The sequence below is a fragment of the Falco rusticolus genome, chromosome W (assembly GCF_015220075.1).
Source record: "Falco rusticolus isolate bFalRus1 chromosome W, bFalRus1.pri, whole genome shotgun sequence".
Classification (NCBI taxonomy): Eukaryota; Metazoa; Chordata; class Aves; order Falconiformes; family Falconidae; genus Falco; species Falco rusticolus.
In genome coordinates, this window is record NC_051209.1 from 18,281,811 (window position 1) to 18,304,456 (window position 22,646).

The window sequence follows — 22,646 nt, forward strand, 5'->3', positions numbered from 1 at the left end:
ATTTGTGGCTGTCTTAAAGGTACACGGCTAAGTCTTTGAAGTCAACTAACTTGTCTGCAGACCTGCTGCAGACCCCAACATTCTTCTAGTTTGCAAGTAGGATGTTCTAATGCTGCACTTTGCACTGTATAGTTCCATAAGGGTGCATGGACCTTCTAAAGATGCTGCAGAGGGAATAAAGGAGAGCTGTCCCATTGTCGGGACTACTGTTCCCTGCACAGATCTGCACCACTTCAGGGAAACAGCTAGGGCTTTGCAAATTGATTAAAACCTCAAAAGTCTTTGATAGTAATAAAAGGGCATGGAAGCCAGAACTTCTCAGACTTCTTCCAATCTGTTCCAATAGCTATCTTAGCATATGGAAATTACTCTTCCTCTCTCTGAGTCAGTTTGCTTGTAGATAAGAGTGTTAGCAATACTTTCCTCCACTCTAGTGCTTTGACATGGTGATTGTTTCTGCACTCTAGCATGTATTCATAAATGTACATTTCTGCCCTAAAATCTTATATGAATTCAGTGTAAGATTCCTCACATGGCAATGCAGGATGGAGAAGCACTCCCTATGTTTCCCTAATATCCAGAGAACATCTGTACTGGCACTGCCTCTGCAGCTATGAAAGACCAAGATTCAAATTTTGGTGATCACTATCATCATGTGCAGATCTCTCCCACCCCTGATTCTTCATCAGAATCTATCTCATGCTTTGTCAGACAAAAGCTTCTTGGAGCCAAGACAAGCTCTGAGTAGCCTATCATGGAGCTCTATCAGACAGTGATATGATACATTGTGTGTCTGGAGTAACCTGAATGCATTCTGTAGAGCTGTCCTGTGGTGGTTTGTAACAAGTACATGCAGCTTTGTGATAACTTTTACACAGTTCCTTACTGTTTCTTGTAACAGCAGAGAGGAGCATTCAGCATAACTCCAATACAAACAAAAGGAAATTAATTTTCACCCAATAAATTGTAAAATTGTGCAACACTGCCATGGGAAGCTGTGGAGGTCAAAGTATAAGTGAATTCAAAATGTACTTGCTAACTTTGGGTCCATCAAGGCCCATTACAAGCAGTATGGGGATTCTGAATGCAGCTTTGCCTGAAGAGGTCCTCAGGCTGCTGATGACTGGAGTTTGGGAAGGAATAACCAGGAGCAGATTTGCTTGTTATACTTTCTCCACAACCATCTTTATTGGCCAGTTCTAAGGACAGGATACTCAGCTATACACATTTTCATTACACTTATGCAAACTTTCTTATGTTCTTCTTTTTCCTCTTCCAGGATGTGCATTTGTGAAATACTCTTCACATGCGGAGGCCCAAGCAGCCATCAATGCCTTGCATGGCAGCCAGACAATGCCGGTGAGTAGCTCTGTAACATGGGCAAGTGAGGATTGGTCTGGCCTTTGCTGCCCTGTGGCCTGATTGAGGAAGAAGGATGATTTATCTATTCTCTGCAACTCATCTTCTGGGAAGGATGGCTAATAGGACCTTGGGTGTGCTTAACTCCTCAGTGGAAAGGCCAGGATGGCACTGTCATTTCACATATGCACAGAACCCCAAGGGGTGCTGTGTTCTATGACAAGCAGTTTTGATGACCTGAAAAAAAGACAAATGGTTCACAGATGCCAAAAACATTGGGTCAGACTCACCATGAGTGTAACTTTTCAAGTTTCAAGGGGATGAATCAAGTAGAAACTTGTCTCTAAGGGCTTCTTTGTTTTCCCTCCCCAAAGAGTCCCTGCCTCTAGGTGAAGGATAAAGAACTTTTTGCCAGCATTCAACAGAGAAGCATGTTCATGTGATGGCACTAGAAGCTAGAGAAAAAACACACAGTGATGGATGCCTCTCACTGCTACTACATAAGTGCCTACATAGGCATAAATGTGGTCCCCTACATCCAACATTTGAAAGACAGTCAGACCAACTACTGAATCTTCAAGGAAACATTTGAGGGATTGTTCCACTTGGAAAAATATGTAGTAATATGGGTTTTCAAGCCTGATAGTTCAGGAAAGTAGAAATGGAAAGGTATTTTCTCTGCAAAAAGATATTTGTACACCATCACACAGACCTAGAGGAATCTAAGGCATTCCACTGTTCAGCAAGGAAAAACAATCTGGTCCAACATGTTTTGGTTTATTATAATAGTATATTATTTTTATTACTAATTATTCACAGTGTGAATCATGAAAGGCTAAAAAGCATCCGGACAACTTGGAAAGGATGCAGGAAAGCTCAAAAAAATATTAAATATTCAAGAGTGTAAAATCTTTTCACTAAGAGACACTAATCTAAACTCATTAATTTATGCAAATAAGTTTTAAGTGGGCCTGGTAGATTGTCTCTAGGTCTTTGCAGGGATGAAAATGGAAAATTCTTTATGGGGAAAAATTTCTAAAAGTAGCAAATCATCAAGATCTCATTTTTTTGGAACACCATCTTACACAAATCAGATTAAAAATAGTACATGCTTACCAGTGACACTACTGAAAAAAATCTCCTTACTGGGGTGTGTGTGTCTGCATTTCGATTAATTTAAGTATTCTAATACTTTTAGGACACTCTTCCTAAAATATTCCTTCTAACAAAACCAGATGCTGGGCTTGATGCTGACATCCAATAGTAAAATATTACAGGCATCTTTCCTGAGACATGTCAAAGAGGTACTTTCAATTACTTTCTTTCAAACTTTAACACAAAGTGATAATGTGTATAAAATGACATCAGGAATTGCAGTTCCACAGGGTGTGGTACCACAAAAAAAGGTGTAATAAAAAATCAGTTCCTGTCCCAAAAAGCTTGGAAATGTAGGGGACAGAGGTGAGAAGAAGATGGTAGAAAACACACAAAATCCAAGTAGAGTTGAAGAGTTTATCTAAATCTACTATACCCAAAATATCCTTATCCTTCCCCAGCCCTTATCCTTCCTATTTTCAGCACACTTTAGATAAAAAATACTCATCTCTTGACTACTTGGGAGCATCCTCCTGACATCAACTGATGTGCAAAACAATAAAGAATTTGGCCACTTCATCAGGTTAGGGATCATTTTTCCTGTTGACTTATTTGACTCAAATACCTGTTCTAGATATGTTCTTGAATAACCAAATCTGGGCATCTGAAAAAGCATCACAATTTAACCCTTACTAGATGTACATCCCAGATTCACACTCAAATTTCTGTGTCTTGACAAGTTTCCATGAACTGTCTGAACCTCAGCAGCACTGTGTGTACCTACTCATATTTCACAGGAAAAGAAAGTAGAAAATTATGAATTTCATCCTCTTCATTATAACCTAAGATATATGGTGTTGCCTTGTATCTCCCATGAGCTATGAGCAGTCAGATGGGCAGTTATCGTGGCTCAGCAGACTACTGAGGACCTGTTGAGTGACTGCCACTTGATCAAGACATGGAGCAGATGATGTTTTTCCCAACAGGGCCTCAAAATGTTTAAGGCACTTTGAATGAGATGGGCCAAACCCTGCAAGTGATCTCTGTTCCCATTGTCATTTTCATGGTGCTTCAGGGTGAGCATCTTCTTTCAGGGCTTGGATGGTCAACAGAGAAATGCAGCCACCTCATGGTGAGATGGAGATGTAGCCCTTGTCATTGGAAAGGAGGGGTGTATTGCTGCCATCTTCCTTCAGTCCTCCTGCCATTTCTCTTACCATTAGGACTGGCCTCGTTTTCCAGTTGCAGTGTGAACCCACAGTTGTTCCTGTGGTTCAGCCAAATTAAACGTCTCTTGCTGTGTACTCATGTGCTACCAACGGGGCCATCATCATACTTGTACAGTCTCGAGCTGTTCTTTCCTGCGGCAGACTCCTGTTTCTCCACAGCTGTCAGGATTATTGCTCTACTGTTACTTCCTGTTCACACAACATATGTTGTCTAATAGTTTCAAAAGAAAACTTTCATTTTGGAAAGTTTGTGGGGTTTTTGTGGGTTTTTTTCATTATTATTTTATTAACCTTTCCTTGGACAGGTGCCTGACTGCCATCTGTCACAAGCTCACTTCTCTATGCAAGGCACTTGTTTCTCCTAAGGGCCCACCAAACAGGTCTAAAGCTTTCCAATTGTCACACAATCAATTGTTTGAGAAATAACTTCCCCAAAATCCCTTACTTTTGTGCAGCCTCAAAGTTCCTTCTGTATATATACCTGCCAAGAGAGCTTTTTGGGGTCATTTAAAATCATATTGCCTAACAACTCATCAGCTTTAGGATAGTGTTTTATTTGACCTCCATGTCTTCCTTTTATGTTAGATCATAATTTTAATGTACTTTTGCATGTATTTATAATGTATTTTAAACAATTATATGCCCTGTATCTTCAGCTTTGGTTATTCTACAATCTGCTGTCTCTCTCTTCCCCACTCATATGGGGGCATAAACAGGTCTTTCCCTTGATTCTTTTCCCTTCCTCAGCCAAGCCTTGTCCCTAGAAGCCTTATCGACCAACACAAATTCAGCTACTATTTCTATAGTGACAGCTTGCAGATCTAACTTCTCTACTGCAGGACTGAGTCCTGTCCAAACTAAAATTTTGACTTGTCTTTCTAGGATCTCCTAGTGGATGTCTAGCTGTCAGATCAAGCTTAATATGTATAAAACAGAGCTTTGAACCTTTCCTCCCAAATTCTTTCTCCTGTCTCTTCTGCCTCCATTCTCAGTCACTGTGGACAACATTATCATCCTGCCTGTCAGTCATGCTCCTACTTAGTCATCATCTTCAGCTTTGTTTTCTCCTTCTCTCCATGTCTTCATATCCAGGAGACAGCCAAATGTTGAAGAGTTGTTCTACACAATGCATCTATGACGCAGCCCTGTCCATACCCTACACAGAATACACTCTCCTCCACGCTTCATCACGCATATCTAAACTGCAGCAGTGTTTATCCTACCCAGAAAGTACACAGGGTTAAACACTATACTACTGTTGCACCTTTTTCACCATCTTGCCCACTGTGGCACCTCAGAATTTCTTTTATTATAAATTAATTCCTGGAAGGGGTAACCCAGTACTGTTATCTACGTTTTCTGCATAGAGGTGAGAAGAATGAAGAGTGTGATTAATTTAATTTGGTTTTTATGGTCTAAAAGTTTGTAATCTATTCTAAACATCTTATAGGATTACTACAGAAAGGAGGGGGAGAGAGATTTCTAGAGATTTGTGCATTCTTCCCTTTATTTATCTGTGCTAGGATAAACCACCTTCTGGGCATGCCTGTCCCTTTCATTAATTATAAAGGAGATCTCCATAACAGCATTAGACTGAATACCTGAGGTGGGACTCGTCTCACCTAACTTGAGACATCCAGAAGCTAAGGAACTATATCTGAAGTTGTTATCTAAACACTTGTTATCTAAGTTTCTATTATAATCAATATAGAGAAAGAGATACCTTTGGAGGAATTTTATTTTACAGAAATAGATTTTGAAACCTGTCAAACCAAAACACAAATAGTAGTGTGCTTTTCAGCTCATTTTATTTTATTCTGTGGAATACTTGGTTTTGTGAAAAGAAAGGAAAATGTGAGTCTTCAATAAAAGCACTGAACAGATGTCTGTCTTTAAGAGAAAGATTCTAATTAATTGAACTTAAAAAAAAAAGTCCTGAAACCCAAAACTTTGTTAACTTGGGGCTTTCGTTTCAACATTTTTCTGTGCAGCTCTTATCAATGCAAATGACAGAAAAAAACCCTTCAAATCTCTGCCTATATCAAATTATGTAATTATTGTTCAGTGTTGTTAGGCGACAGATTAACTGGTGTACTTTTTTTTTTTTATTACTCAAGATTAGTTTAACTGGTTTACTTATTTTTTTTATTACTCAAGAAAATAGGAATGACACAACACCCTGAACAAGGCTGACTTTCAGTTTCCACCTACCATGTTCCTTGGAAGTCCACCCATGGCACCAAAATTCCCAACAAACACAATTAATAGTCAGATGAAGACATTCTTTTCTTGCCTTATACAATGTATTATCTACCCTCTCATGTGGTAAAAGATTGTGATTAAGCTACAGGAATTTTTCATCTATTTAGTTTACCAAGTGAGAGTGACTTAAATATGAGATTATTAAAAATTGCCTTGAGAAACACATCTATCATGTGCAGTGGCCCTCTTTCAAACTCATGGCAAATGGGGCACCAGTTCCTATCTTGCTGGCATTGGATGGTCAGGCACCCCATCAAAGAAACCAACCCTGGCTTGCGTTTATGACTGCTATTATTATTGCTGTGCATGCCTACAGTGCATTTATGACTTTGGAAAGCACTGTTAATTTGCCTTCAGATGCAGTCCCATTATGGAAACTGGCTGAGCAGCTGAGCTCACCCCCATCAACACAGCAGATGAATATTTAGGTGATTAGGGATGAAAAGGAAAGTAGTGAGAGTCTGCAGAAGGAGCTCTGAGCAAGTGCAGGAGAGAAGGAAAATAGGCCTTTGTGGGCATGATGAAGTTGTAGCCCAGACACCTCACTTGCAGAATGGTGGGGAAGCAGCTATTATTATGCATGCATGATGGCACCAAAGCACTGAGCTGGTAAAAACTCCAGTGAGCAGGGTGGGGGCACAATGCTGTAGATAGCTGAGATATTTTTAACGATTATTTTGATATAAACAGCTCTGAACTTGAGGAGCTCCATGTAAATGGGAAGCAATGGGGCTTGTAATTAGATTTGTGTACAACACTTTCATAAATTGCTGGGAAACATCAAAGCCATGATAGAAGGCTGTGGTGCACTTTATTTTCTTCTTCTCTTCTTCTGTTAATTGAATGGTTGATGTGTGGATAGGAAATGTTGGCTTCATGGAGTACTATTTACAGACCTGCTGACAGCTGCACTGTGAAAATTAACAGGAACAGAGCAACCTCTGTCACAGCTCTTCCCATGAGGGACTTGCTTCAAATTGGATCATTTCTTTTGTAGGAGAAAATTTCCTTGTTTCTCCTCCCTTCTTCACAAACACACACACATGACTAGCTGTACAGTCCCCTTCTCCCTTCAGGTTCATGGCAGACTGTAGTGCTCGGAAGGAGGGTTTGTCATTTCTACAAAGTTGGGGGAGGTCAACTGGAGTTCTAAACTTGCATGTATTCTACTTCCAGCAAGGCACATCTTCAGGAAGTCAAATCTGTGAACTGGATGTGTGGAGCCACAGCTTCACGTTTGCAGGTCTTATGTCAACAGGAACATGCTCTTCACCCTCTTAGAAACTACCAGATTTCATCTCAGACTACTACTGTTGGAAATGTGGTTATTGTTGGTCTTACATAGAATTGCTGTGTGCTAAGCACCATACAAACCTCATACAGGAAATTTCCCACAGTCCGCAGCTTATCAACTAAAGGCCAGGGTTGAGCTGGCTGAATTACATCAAAGTGTTGGTCAAGGTATAAAACTTTCGGGTCATCTGTAATCTTATCATCTACACTTCTCTTAGAGTTGGTGGAGAGAGACTAGACTGTCAGAGACATCTGTCTGTCTTAAGTAATTGATGGTTTAAAATAGATACCCAAAATGGCTGCAATTAGGTCATCTGCATGTCCCTGTAAGGGACAAGACACAAAAGATAAGCAGAAGAAGCAACAATACAGTGTCTGGGAATTAACTGGTCTTATACACAATCAGTATATTTAGCCAGTTCATAGCCAAAGTCACAGCAATTCTTGTTCCTGCTCCCAGTAAAGTAGTAACCAGTGAATATTTGAGCATCTATATCTTAATATTTACTTAAATCTGGAAAACATAGAATTAAGAAGATCAAACCTGAAGCCATCAGTCCACCACCTCACTTCCCAAGGATGTCTTCAAAATATCCAGGTAACATAAACAGAACCTTAGCCAAACCCATAATACAAATACATAACAATTAAACAGACCGTGATTCAGAGTATCAATTAACCAAGAAAATTTACTCTCATTTAGATTCCAGCATGGGCCTAAGTCCTCAGTTAATAAAAGCTGCTATGTCAGTAGAGACATAGAGAGTTGCTGACCCCCTCAGGCTGTCAGGGTAAATAGGAAATGGGAAAGTCACTAGACTTTAGTTTTACATGAACACAGAAACATAAAGGGGAGAATTTTTCAAAGGTAATTCCAGGTGAAAGTTGATGAGAATCCAGCATCTAAGTGCCCTTCATGCCTTGCAGCTGAATTTGCCCTAAAGTTACTTGGCCAAAGTCACAAAGTCTAGGGCCAAGTGGGATACCATCAGTGTAAGGCAATCTGCTCAAATTAATGCAGAAAGCTGAGGCCTCATTTTACACTGTTGGAGAAGCTGATGGAAGAGAATGGCAATACAAATTCATACCAATTTTTTTTTCTCATCACTTGAGTTTCTGCTTTTTAAAAAACATGTACTCCATGAAATGTCTGTATAACACACAGACTGGTTTTTTTTAATTCAGAGCAAGACACAGCACACTCATTCCCTCTGTTAAGAAATAATAATATATTAGGAACCCATTCATAACTCACCAGAAGCAGGCCTGGCCCTCCTTCCAGTAATGAAGGACTTTTCTATGCTACCTAAACACCAGTTATAAAGTCATGTGTTGTTCTTTGGGATGAAAGAAGCAATGGATGTGTAATACCTAAATGTTACTTTGCAGTCGTTTCTTCCATCAAAAATCCAATGGCCCTTGATAGTTCCCCTTGCTTTCCTTTGGGCAGCAAGTTCTGTCTGAAGGGGGACTAAGGTTCATAGACCATCCCACCCCACTGCTACCACAAAGACAGGTGATTCTACAACCTTTTGGGCCAGCACTGTTCCAGTGTTGCCATAATTTCCCTTAATTCTTTCTAAAAAAAAAAAATAATAAATATCATAGGACCATGTTCCCTGCCTCCTGCCTTGTTCCATAAATGAACTAATAAATCACATGTTTCTGGATCCCAGAATAGAAATCCAGGCAGCCCGGCTGCTTGACAGGGGGTATGAATCACTGGCACCAAAACCAGCCTTTACTTCTCTAGTCACATCTCCATAGCCATGCAGGCATTTGGTAGAAAAGTGAAGAGACCCATGAAATGTGACAAGCTTCACTTGCCATCTTCCATGGGCTTCCTTGGTCCTTCTAAACCACAGCATTCATTGTCTCCAAATGGGATAAGAGGGATAACTGCTTATGATATGCACAGTTTTGCTCTAGATAAAAGGATTTAATTGGCACCATAATGGTACTTTATGTGTCCAAGGGGAGTTGGGAACAAAATCAACAGCCCTGGAGGCGACTGAGAGAAAGCGAGAGTGGGACTGTGCTGCTGCCAAGCGTTGCCCATGTCTTGTCACTGGCAGCAGCCCCTGCAAGGCTCACTGCCCACAAGACTTGCCTCAGCTAGATGAGATTAGGACCTGGGGACTCATAATTTGCAAGCCTTGTCCTTTCCAGGGCATCAGAGACATTGATAAGCCTCCAGCTGAGGAGGTGTAAAATGCTCCCTGCTTGGCAGGGGTGTTCCCAGCCTACTGGAGGGAGCTCCACCGGGCATCCCCACCTTCTTCTAATAAGGATTATTAGATTATAAGATTATTATCCCCTTCCCACTGCAGAGGGGAATGAAGATGTCAATGTTAGGTCTTTACCTCTGCTTGCTTTGGAGAGGTTTCTTTCTTCTCTCTTTCCCTTCCTCTTTGCTTCAAACCTCATTTACATCAGTGGGACTGTCCCATTGATTTAAGTGGGCTCTGGATCAACCTTAACTCACTCTGGATGCTTCTGCTTGTTTACTTTTAATCCACTACTTCCCAGCCCTGCTCAGGTGTGTGGTCTAGACTGATAACACATTCTTGTAAGGAAACCAGAAAGACCTTAGTAATTGGTAGATTGCCATCCCTATCCAAGACATAGCTGGCATTAAGTGATACAGTAGATAGTACCCAAATGGTTTTGCAAAGGTCAAAATGAATTTTTAAAAGGCAAACCCAATAACTTTCAGATAAGACCCTTAATTGAAGTCCACACAAATTCACAAATATGAAGCATCCTACTAGACACCAATGACTTTGCCTTAGACATCCCCTGGCAAGTGAAATCAGGTAGAGGAATATGCTTGACTTCCCGTCCCAAAGGTCTGCATGGTACTCACAGGAAGAGTGGTTGTGAAGTTTCACCCAGCACCAAGGAGACACATCCTGGTGGAGTGGAATGCAGTATGAGCAGATCCTTCAGCATAAACCAACTTCTTGTTCCACCAAAACCAGCAGAGCTTCACTGAGTTTACACCATCTTATAGTTTCAGTTGACCACCTGTCTCACAATACTGAAGCATAGGTGATAGCTCCCTGAAAGCAGAATTATTTATCAATTAATGACCCTGAAATTGTAAAGTGCTTGGAGATCTTCAGTTTAAATATGCTGTAAAAATGCAAATACTTCTTACTATCCTAGTCAAGCAAAATCCTTCACACCATGATAGCCTAGAGTTATGCAGCATGACACTGATCTGGGATGCTCAGTCATGTGCAGCATGTTTGCAACTCAGTGCCACTGAAATGTTCCTTTATGTCACATGCACAGCTGAAATTTATCTCCCCAGCTTACCAGCCCTTCCTCAACATCTCTTTCTTTCCAAGTCTTCTTAGGCTGTTCATGTCCTCGTCTTGAACTGCCAAGGAAGAGTGGAACTCATGTGAGCAGAGTCACAAAGCTTCAGGGGCTCCATACCTGGTTGCGATGCTGCCTTGCTGTCACAATAGACAATTCACTTTATGGCTCTGGAATTATTCTACTTCTCTTATTTACATCCTTGCCTAGGATGAAGGAGAGATCATTCATTCAGATACTAGCTTTCATGGGGTTCTATGCTGCAGCTACCAAACATTTTCTTAATACTAATAATACTTTATAAAAAAAAAATATGGCAAGTCATTATTTGTTGCTGTGAGAACATTTTCAGGGAAAATATATTTGTAGTAAATACAGAATTAAACATACCTTATCTTCCAAACCGTGTCACTCTTGTTGGGAAAGGGAAACCTGTAACATTTTCTTTTGGATTCTAGATTTAAAATTTTTTTTCCAAATACACAAAAAAGAATAATTTATTGCTTTCATATTCCTAAATAGCAGGTAGGAATTTCCAGTCTGCTTATATAACAGCACTTTACACTTCATAATGCATTAAGTATGGCTAATGATTCTGTGAGGACTTTTGTCATCCATAGACTGAGCTGAAAAACACAGAGCTGCTTGAAGATCTCTGCTTTGAAGTTTTGTTTTTTTGGATGTCTGGCTTTGATTGGAGGGGCATACTAATACCTGGGTTATGTATCAAGTTCTTTCTAATTAGAATTGGGTATGGTGCCACCAGGAGTCAATGATTCTGTTGCCCTGTGGAAAGCAGTAACTTTAGCTCAGAGACACCTGCTAAGTAAAACATAAATCAAGCTTCCACTCCAAATAAATTACAGCCCTGGAGACCTGTGAAGGGAAGTACCTGCAGCAACTCTCTCTGCTTAGACACTGTGTGAAGAATCCCCTCTACCGAGGGAGCAGCATTATCAAAGGCTCTGTCACTCCAGCCCTGAATAAAAGCCTCCTTTCTCCACTCTGTCTCTGTCACTCTCATCTCAAGTGTGTCTAAACCAGCTCTCAGGACTGTACAGTGGAAATAGCTCCTAGTGACTGCCATCCTACTCATCTTTCAGATGAGACATGAAATTGAAGCCCTGAGTACAGAAAACCAGCATATTTCACAAGAGGGGAGGGATGTTAGTCCTGGTCTTCTGGCCATCTTCCAGCATGAGTAATTACATTTCTACTTAGCTAAAATTACCTCTGCTTTACAAATTGGACAGTAGTTTCTTTTTTGCTTGTCTAAAATCACAGGTTGGGGTCAAGCTCCCACTGTCTAATTCAGCAGCTCTATTTTCAGTAGAGCTACACAGGCATTTTAAAAAAAAATATCTAGTTTTGTTTTCAAACTTAGGAGGCATCATACCAAATGGCCTGATATGACACAGCCCCCCAAAAAATGAAATCCTCCTTTGGCTTTCAGACCCTAATGTCAAGGATCCTTTTGTGGAAATACTACCCTGAATGGCTTGCTGAAGATCAACATCCTCCCAGTTCTGCTGTGCAGTCACAAAATTTCCAATACAAGCAACACCATTCACATGGTGACACTTATGAAGATAGTCTGATTGCCCAAATGAGAAGTAGCCAGCAGCACCTATTCATTTAAACATCTTAGCTGCTGTGCACAGCTGACATTTTCAAAGGTACTTAATATAATCTGCATATTCAGATCTCTTATACTCAAGAGCTTTAGTCACTGGAACTTTAATGTAACGAGCTTTTTAAAAATATTTTTGGCCCAGAACTTCTAACTGGCTCCATTTGAGCTAATTAAGATATAAAAGTCCACCTGTATGAAATAGACACCCTTGCAGTAAAGTACTCAACTGTATGGTTACCTTCATTAAGCTTAAAGAGAAACAATTTCATGGCTTTGGCAAATTAGGCCCAAATTCATCAATTTTTCAAGAAAACCCTGTCTAACCATCTGTATAGATTGGTAACTTACTGAGTCAGGAGACTTATAGGACTGACAGGAAAAGGAAATTCAGGCATACGTTCTGCAAGGAAACATCTTCACAAAACTCTTCTTATGAGTATTGTTATAGGGAGAAGCAGCTTTCCCTGACAACGCACAGCATTTGATCTTCTGAAAAGCTTTTGCTTAATTTGTGTATACACTTCATTTGGAAGGCTGTAACTAATGGGAAACAGCTTCAACAACCAGGCAAAAGATTTGTTTTCCTTTGCCTTAAAATGAAAAATCAATGGATGTATATTTTATTTTTTGTTGAATATGAAATTTCACAAGCAACCTGTTAAGCTCCCATTTTGAAGAATGACTTTATGTCACATGTCAACACAGGCTTGGAAATTGGTTTTTCACACAGAGGATCTCTGATTAGAGATTACACAGTCAGTGTGGCAGAGTGGTTTTTTTCCTCCATCTTTTCCCATGCCCCATCAGCCTAGAGAGCATATGACTGCTGACTAAGGGGAGCAATTCATTACCGTGCATGGGAGGGGGATGGGAAGCAAGATAGTCATATTAAGTAGACTTGCTGGCCCAAGAGAGAATAGAGAAAGAATAATAATACTTAGCCCTTATATTCTTCTTTTCATCAGTGGATATCAAAGCATTTGAAAAAGCAAGTTGATTTTATGGGCAAGGAGATAAATGCCAATTCCAAGTAGCCTATTGCAGGGGCACCAGCCAGAATGCTCACTTTCATGATAGTCTCTTTTGACTGTGGAACTGCAATGTAGAGAAATAAACAGGTTCTGCCCTCAGTAAAATGCAGAATTAACACACAGATCTCAAAGTACATTTCAAACATTTTTTACTTACCCACTGTAACTCTCTTGGGGGTTGGGGAAATATAAGGTCCAGACCAACAACTGGAGAAAGCAATAGGGAGAGTATGTATTGCTAATAAATGACCAAGCAGACAGGACCTATTACCCTTGTCAGCAGACAACAGATGATTTACACCATGGTTTAAGTGATTGTGGAAGCAATAAATATTCCAGATGAAGGATTTTGCTCCATGGAAAATCTGGCCCATTCTGGGGTGTTACTAATGTTATCCAGCGTATTAGCAGGAGTCACTGGAATAGAAAGTACTCTTGTGCTCTTGTAGACGCAGAGCACTGTTTGGCTCTGCTGAAAATCCTGCACTGGGTGATTTGATAGTGTTTACTGCCTGATTTCCTTTGGGCCACATGAAAAGGATGCACATGTGGAGCCACATACAAAAAGCATCAATCTGAAGCTCAGTCTTCACATTCAAGAGCAATGCCGATGCACATGACCCATGTGGCAGAAATTTTTATGGAGCGCACCACCAACATATGCCAACTCATTGGCAGTATCGGGCTGGAGAGATGATGCACCAAGAGTGGATGAAGTGGTTTGCGATCTCCGGGACTACGAAGATAGCACATCTACCTCCACCATCTCACCTGTGGAGAGACTGGTTGAGCTCCTTGACGAGGACAGATCCTACTCCCACCCTGTATGTACACACATCTCAGCTATTAACCATAGGTGCCCTTCTGTTTGGGAGAAGAAAGTAGGAGATACACACCATGAGGTACTCTGTGGTTTTATCTGAAAGACCACGGACAGGACATGAGGAGGTGGGATGGAAAACCTACCTCATTTCTGGAGGCACAAGTGCGTGAACTACAAGGAAAGCCAATCACAAACAAAGAGTCTTCCAGGAATGTTGCTGCTCCAGTCTCCAGAGGACAGTTTTTCAGACAGAATGATACAGCTGACTTTACTCTTGATCCTGTGAAAATGACTTCTAACCCATTCTGGCAAGACATAAGTGAGCGGAACCACTCCACGCTACATTTCCTTCTCACAACTTGCCTCCCTGGTGGAGAATCCTACAACCAGTATTAGAGGGACCCTGCCTCCACCCAGGTGGAGGACAGGGATAACTGGGTTTACTTGATTGCGTGGATAAGATGGCCTAGAATATCAGACCCACAGGAATATAAAGCTCTAGTAGATACTGGTAACAATGTACATTAATGCCATCAAGCTATAAGGGGGTAGAACCCATTAGTAGTTCTGGAGTTACAGGTGGATCCCAACAGCTAACTGTATTGGAGGCTGAAATAAGCTTGACTGGGAATGAGTGGCAAAAACATCCCATTGTGACTGGCCCAGAAGCTTCATGTATCCTTAGCATAGTCTGTCTTAGGAGAGGATATTTCAAGGATCCAAAAGGGTATCGGTGGGCTTTTGGTATAGCTGCTCTGGAAACAGAGGAAATTAAGCAGCTGTCTACTTTGCCTGGTCTTTCAGAAGACCCATTTGTGGTGGGGTTACTGAAAGTTGAGGAACAGCAGGTGCCTATTGCTACTACCACAGTGCACCGGCAGCAATACCGCACCAACCGAGACTCCCTGATTCCCATCCAGGAGCTGATTCATTGACTGGAGAACCAAGGGGTGATCAGCAGAACCTGTTCAACCTTTAATAGCCCCATATGGCCAGTGCAAAAATCTAATGGAGAATGGAGACTAACAGTGGACTATTGGGACCTGAATGAAGCCACGCCGCCATGGAGTGCTGCTGTACCAGACATGCCAGACCTTCAATATGAACTGGAATCAAAGGCAGCCAAGTGGTATGCCACTATTGATATTGCAAATGTGTTTTTCTCAATCCCTTTGGCTGCAGAGTGCAGGCCACAGTTTGCCTTCACTTGAAGGGGTGTCCAATACACCTGGAATTGACTGCCCCAGGGGTGGAAACACAGCCCTACCATCTGCCATGGACTGATCCAGGCCACACTAGAACAGGGTGGAGCTCTGGAACGTCTGTAGTACATTGATGACATCATCGTATGGGGCAATACAGCTGAAGAAGTTTTTGGGGAAGGGGAGAAAATTATCAAAATCCTTCTGAAAGCTGGTTTTGCCATAAAACAAAGTAAAGTCAAGGGATCTGCACAGGAGATCCAGTTTATGGGAATAAAATGGCATGATGGATGTTGTGAAATCCCAATGGCTGTGATCAACAAAATACCAGTGATGTCCCCACCAACTAATAAGAAAGAAACTCAGGCTTTCTTAGGTGTCGTTGGTTTTTGGAGAATGCACATTCCAAACTACAGTATGATTGTAAACCCTCTTTATCACGTAAACCCGAAAGAAGAATGAATTTAAATGGCGCCCTGAGCAACAACAAGCCTTTGAACAAATTAAACGGGAGATAGTTCAAGCAGTGGCACTTGGGCCAGTTCGGAATGGACAAGATGTAAAGAATGTGCTCTACACTGCAGCTGGGGAGAATGGCCCAACCTGGAGCCTCTGGCAGAAAGCACCAGGGGAGACTCAAGGGCGACCTGACCCTTGGGTTTTTGGAGTCAGGGATATAGAGGATCTGAGGCCCACTATACTCCAACTGGAAAAGAGATATTGGCAGCTTATGAAGGGGTTCAAGCTGCTTTGGAAGTGATTGGTACTGAAGCTCAGCTCCTCCTGGTGCCCCGCTTGCCAGTGCTGGGCTGGATGTTTAAAGGGAGGGTTTCCTCTACACATCACACAACTGATGCTACGTGGATTAAGTGGATTGCACTGATTACACAACGAGCTCGGATAGGAAATCCCAATCATCCAGGAATTTTTTAAATTATTATGGACTGGCCAGAAGGCAAAGATTTTGGGATGTCACCAGAGGAAGAGGTGACACGTGCTGAAGAAGCCCCATTGTATAACAAACCATTGGAACACGAGAAGCAATATGCCCCATTTACTGATGGGTCCTGCTGTATTGTAGGAAAGCATTGGAGGTGGGAGGCAGCTGTATGGAGCCCCTTACGACAAGTCGCAGAAACTGCTGAAGGAGAAGGTGAATTGAGCCAGTTTGCAGAAGTGAAAGCTATCCAGCTGTCTTTAGATGTTGCTGAACGAGAAAAGTGGCTAATACTTTATACTGACTCATGTATGGTGTCCAATGCCCTGTGGGGTTGGTTACAGCAATACAAGCAGAGTAATTACCAACACAGAGGTAAATCCATCTGGGCTGCTGCATTATGGCAAGATAGTTCCACTCGGTTGGAGAACCTGGTTGTAAACGTACATCATGTAGATGCTCACGTACCCAAGAGTCGGGCCACTGAGGAACATTTAAACAACCAGCAGGTAGATCAAGCAGCCAAGATTGAAGTGGCTCAAGTAGATTTGGATTGGCAGCATAAAGGTGAATTATTTGTAGCTCGGTGGGCACATGACACTTCAGGTCATCAAGGATGAGATACAACATATAAATGGGCCTTAGACCAAGGGGTGGATTTAACCATGGACACTATTTCACAGGTTATCCATGAATGTGAAACATGCACTGCAATTAAGCAAGCCAAGTGGTTAAAGCTTCTGTGGTATGGAGGAAAATGGCTGAAATAAGAATATGGGGAGGCCTGGAAAACTGACTATATCACACCCACAGACCTGCCGAGGCAAGCACCATGTAATAATAATGGTGGAAGCAACCACCAGATGGCCGGAAGCATACCCTGTGCCCCATGCCACTGCCCAGAACACTATCCTGGGCCTTAAAAGACAGGTCTTGTGGTGACATGGCACCCCAGAAAGAAATGAGTCAGACAATGGAACTCATTTCCAAAACAACCTCATAGACACTTGGGCCAAAGAACATGGTATTGAGTGGGTATATCACATCCCCTATCATGCACCAGCCTCTGGGAAAACTGAATGATGTAACTGACTGTTAAAGTCTACACTGAAAGCAATGGGTGGTGGAACTTTCAAGCATTGGGATAAACATCTAGCAAAGGCTACCTGGTTGGTTAATACCAGAGGATCTGCTACCCGAGCTGGTCCTGCCTGGTCAAAACTTTTGTGTACTGTAGAGGGGGATAAAGTCACTGTAGTGCACCTTAAAAGTATGCTTGGGAAAACAGTCTGGGTCATTCCTGCCTCAGGCACAGGCATTTGTGGGATTGCTTTTGCTCAAGGACCTGGGAGCACTTGGTGGGTAATGTGGGAGGATGGGGAAGTTTGATGTGCGCCTCAAGGGGATTTGATTTTGGGTGAAAACAGTCAGTAAATTAAGTGGTGTTAATTGTTACGTAATACTGTATATTGTCTTTGGTGATGATGGTAGAATTTGAACCCATGCCCCGTAGAGACTGGATAATCTTGTGGCATCCATTTCTACCATCTTTAGACTTGATGATTTGAACCTTTTTTTCTTTTAAACTGCCACACCAATGAGGACTGACTGGTGAAACGAGATCAGCACAGCTGTAATATGGTTAGAAATGGCTTTGACGAGGAACAATCCTACACCTCGTACCATCCGTCCTCCTTGCACAGAAAGACTGTGACAACAGATGGAGCCCAACATCATGGATTAAATTAACTCAATGGATTTTAGAGGGATAGTCCATAAACTAAGGGAATGATATCTGTGTATTCATATGAAGCATAGGAGAGGCGATGATGATGAGGTATTGGAAAATGTAGTATGACATAAACTGTCCTGGTTTCAGCTGGGATGGAGTTAACTTTCTTCTTAGGAGCTAGTACAGTGCTGTGTTTTGGCTATGACGTGAGAACAATGTTGATAATGGAACTGATGTTTTTAGTTGTTGCTGGGTAGTGTTTATACTAAGTCAAGAATTTTTCAGTTTCTTGGGCCTTGCCAGCCAGCGTGGTGGAGGAGCACAAGACTGGGAAGGGACACAGCCAGGGCAGCTGACCTAAACCAGCCGAAGAGGTATTCCATACCATGGGACATCATGCTTTGTATATAAACTTGGAGGGTTACCTGGGGGGGGGATGGGGGGGGATTGTTGCTCAGGGGCTGGCTGGGCATCGGTCAGCGCATGGTGAGCAGTTGTACTGTGCATCACTTGTTCTCCTTTCTCCCTTTTCCTTTGGATTTTAACCTTTCCTCCCCACCTTTCCATTATAATTGTTATTATTATTGTTATTATTGTTGCTCTCACCATTTTATTCTGTTTAAATTATTAAATTGTTCTTATCTCAACCCTCAAGTTTTACATTTCTTTCTGATTCTCCTCCCCACCCCTCCAGGTGGGGGGGAGTGAGAAAATGGCTGTGTGGTGCTTTGTTGCTAGCTGGGGTTAAACCATGACACCTTATTCTTTCAACATATAAAGGAAACCTTCTGGCCCAGTAGGTTGTCCTCATCAGAGAACAAAGAGCTCGACTCAGCGCAGCAAACTGTAGAAGCTTTTGCTGGATGAATATGCTGGGATTTGTGAACTGATTTGTTTTGATGTAATCTGTTAGCTCTATACATGCAGACTCCCTGAGCTGCATTACCCTTTCATACTGCCATGTCTTGTAACCTCCATGTCCACTGAGAAATCTGTGCCCAGCCTTGCAGACAAGATTCAGTATGCTGGGCAGGGCATATGTGTCCACCAAGCAGCATCTTTTCAGCACTGTTAAACTAGGGGAGCAAAAGTAGTACCTGATGGATCTGAGGTTCCTCTCTGTGAACGTTTAATATTACACTTTTCTGGCCAAGTTTTACACTATTTGGGTCATGTCTGCAATTAACACTGGTGCAGAACTACAAATGATCATCAGAGCTGGCTGCAGAAGTCTGTGGAAAAATGTAGAGTTTTTGGGTATGAAAGAAATCCCTCTCCTCCCCAAAATGAAGTGAAAGGTCACTGTGATTCTTAAAGTTCTGATAGGAGGCAGAGATAGGAAGAAATAGATCTGCTCTGCAAGGCACTGATAATTTATTTTGGCTAGCTCCAAGGACATCCTAACTTCATGGGTTGGTTGATTCCTTACAGTGCAGTCTCCCTGGTGGAAGAGGAGGTGCAGGGGAGATGGGGAATCTGGCAGCAGCCCCAACAGTAGGCAGACAGTTGCCTTGGCAGTTGGGCTGCTACCAAGTCTAGGGAGATGGGCGGGTGAGCTGCCAGGAGGCTGACAAAGTAGCTGCAATCATCACACTTCCATGGTACGTTTCCCTTCTGACACACTATTATTTGCTGATGGAAATATAGTGAGTGGGGAAATTGCCAGCGAAGCCTCTGGCTGTGGCAGTAGAGGAAGACCGGCTCCATGCCAGAGGCACTGGGCTGTTGTGGTGCCCTTGTTTTTCTAGCAGAGGTGGGATTGCACAGGGGAGTGTTATTAAGTGGCTTACTCACATCCTTATGTACATGGAACCAGGAAAAAATAGTCTCTGTGAATGCAGTTGCTCTGCTACAAATTGGGTTGGGAATAGCATAGTAAACCACAACTATGGACGTGTATATATATATATTTACAAGTCCAAGCTATGCATATTCAGTAGCCTCTCCAGATACTCAGTTATGAACAAAGACTTGAGGAATTAACTTGTTAAAATAAGTAATGTAAGGTCTCACTATGAGCAATGTTCCCCTGCATTAGCAGCCTGTTCTGGGAGGAAGTGATTTTCATTGTTGTGCTGGGTTTGGCTGTGGCAGAGTTAGTTTTATTCATATTAGCTAGTATGGGGATATGTTTTGGATTTGTGCTGTAAACAGCACTGATAATGCAGGTGTTACCGAAATCTCGGAATGAAGAACTTATTGACACCAATGTGATGTAGATAAGCAGACACTTCTTTATTGATGGCCGGGTGCGTGAGTGAGTCCTCTCACGATCAACGCACACCAAGTCTCAAAATCAGACACCATATATAGAACTTATTCATACATATTCATTAAGTATTCATGCATAATCATAATATTTTCCATAAATCATTAACATATTCTCCTCCCATATCCGATTCTGCGCAGTAGGGCTTAGAAAAGTCTAGAAATGGGTCTGGGGTACGATTTGGGTAGGTGGTATATGAGTCGGTGGTCACGATCTCCCCCTGCCGGAATTACCTTTTACTAAAGTTCACAGTTTCTTGGCAGGTAACTACAAGCTGTTCCAGTCAACTCTCCCCAGTTTCCATTAATCCTATATTCTGACATTTCAATACACTTTCTACATACAGAAGACTAGTTAGCTACAAAAAAACCTTTCAAACCCTAAATTTATTACCTAAGTTTTAACAATGATTCTAGCCCATTCTTCTGGCCTTGGTACGGGACTATACAGAGGATCTCATAGCAGCTTTTACTGTGCAACTATAAGTTTCATTAAAATATATTTCTTATCCTTCTATATTTCTGTTCTACAAAATGATTTTATAAAATCAAATAATCAATCAAATAAAGTCAATCAATCTTAACTTATTAGCAAATGTGTAACATTTCCCCCCTTTGAATGTGTTGAAAATCATTATTTCAATACTTTCACATTATTTACATATCATTTGTTTCAACATATTTTGATGGTGGACTATGTCTTGATAGAATAGTTGGTACTTCTCTCATAATCATACGATTGACTGCAATTCTATTGGTAAACTGTTTCTTTAAACATGCATATACTACCATGATCATCAGAAAGACAATTAGTAACAGAAACAAAGTTTTGATTATGGATTGTATCCAAGAGCTCAAGTTCCATCCTAGTTTGTTAAAAATTTTCCCTAACCAGTCTTCTGACATATCTTCTTGAATTGATTCTGTTTCTTTTTCAATTTTATCTAATAAATCCAAATCATGTTCCACATCTTGTGTGACATTTGGAATGTTGATACAACTGTGGTCCAGTCTATCCTTGAGATATCCACATACCCCATGTTCTTTAAGTAGGAGCATATCTAGTGCCATTCTATTTTGTAATGTCATTCTGGAGGTCGCCTGTAATTGTATATTCAATTCCTTAAACCCCTTTTTGGTAACGTTTGCTAATTTTTCCACTTGACCAGTTAACTGATAGAGCCATGCTCTGTTTCTGTATGAAGCTATAGGATTTAAAAGTGATTCAAGTGCCCAGCCAATTTTCACTCCTGTAGATGTTTCATTCCAAATATCATCATTTGTCTCAGATCTCTTTGTTCATTTCAGTTTTAAATTCTCTAGGGATCCTCTAAATGGTGATTTCTTCCAAATTGGACACAATGTTGGCATGCCTCAAGTAATTTGTTTCACCTTGCCATCTAATGGTAAATGAGTTGTCCAGGTTCCATCACTTAATGCCCAAATTAAATGTCCTGGACTTTGAATAGTAGATTTTCTACAACTAAACAGTGTTCCTTTCCTGAGTGTAAAAGTGCTGGTTAAATTGAGAGCATTCTTAAGACCTCGACAGAAACAACCATATTTCAAAGCAGCAGCCAACGGAGGAATTCTTTGAATTATTAAGTCTGCATTGCTGCAATCATACACTTTTTCACATTTCCACCATGGTACTATTTTGTTCTCCTTCTCTCTCAATGAAGTTGCTTTATCATTGACTGAGGGTAATACTGCAAAAACTTTTCCATCCCAGGTGAAACACCAAGAAGTTCTGGCCATGTACTTAAATTGGGAAAATATGGACATAGACCATATAGAGTCCCATAGCTCTACTAATTGTGTACCTTGGCCAGTTTTGTTACACTTCCATTCCATGATATTTTTGCTTACATTGGTTTTAAGTTGTTCATCATAGGAACACCATCCCACAGACTTAAATCTCCCTATTTTGGTAAAAACATAATTTAACAATTTTTCACAATCCGCCAGACTACCTGGAGATTTCCACTGTTTTCTAATGATTTTCACTTGTTCATACCATTGAGTTATTGGCCTTTGTTCACAATAGGTGGTTTCATTTTTATGTTCCAGATTGGTCAGATTCATAGTTAAAATTCCCCCTGGAATAGATTCACCTACTGCCCTCGGTATTGGCAAACAAGCAGTGATCTGCGTGACATTTTGTAAACTGGCAAATCCTTTAATCAATCCTACCATCAAATTTTCCTCAGCCATTTGTTTGGGAATGTCAATCACTTGTTCTGTTTCTACTTGTCTTTTGTTCCTGTCCACCAAGTCAGCCCATGATCCCACCAACACTACCGACCAAAATAAAATCCAATATGAGAAATTAGACATGTTTCAGTGTCAATTTTAAAGTCTCTGGATCACGATTCACAGTCTTCCATGGAGTAGGTGCTTTCTTCACTCGAGTATAATGGATCCAAGCATCTGATTCTGCTATCTTGATAGCTGTAAA

The 22,646-nt window shown here is 41.3% G+C and overlaps 1 protein-coding gene across 1 annotated transcript in view; it reads left to right on the plus strand.

Annotated features, from left to right (window-relative positions):
• The window catches only part of LOC119140719 (CUGBP Elav-like family member 4), a 746,613-nt gene that overhangs the window by 660,509 nt on the left and 63,458 nt on the right, over nucleotides 1-22,646 (plus strand). The window contains exon 7 of the mRNA XM_037372253.1: nucleotides 1,280-1,359. Coding sequence (XP_037228150.1) covers nucleotides 1,280-1,359 — 80 coding nt within the window. The remainder of the gene's footprint in view (nucleotides 1-1,279; nucleotides 1,360-22,646) is intronic.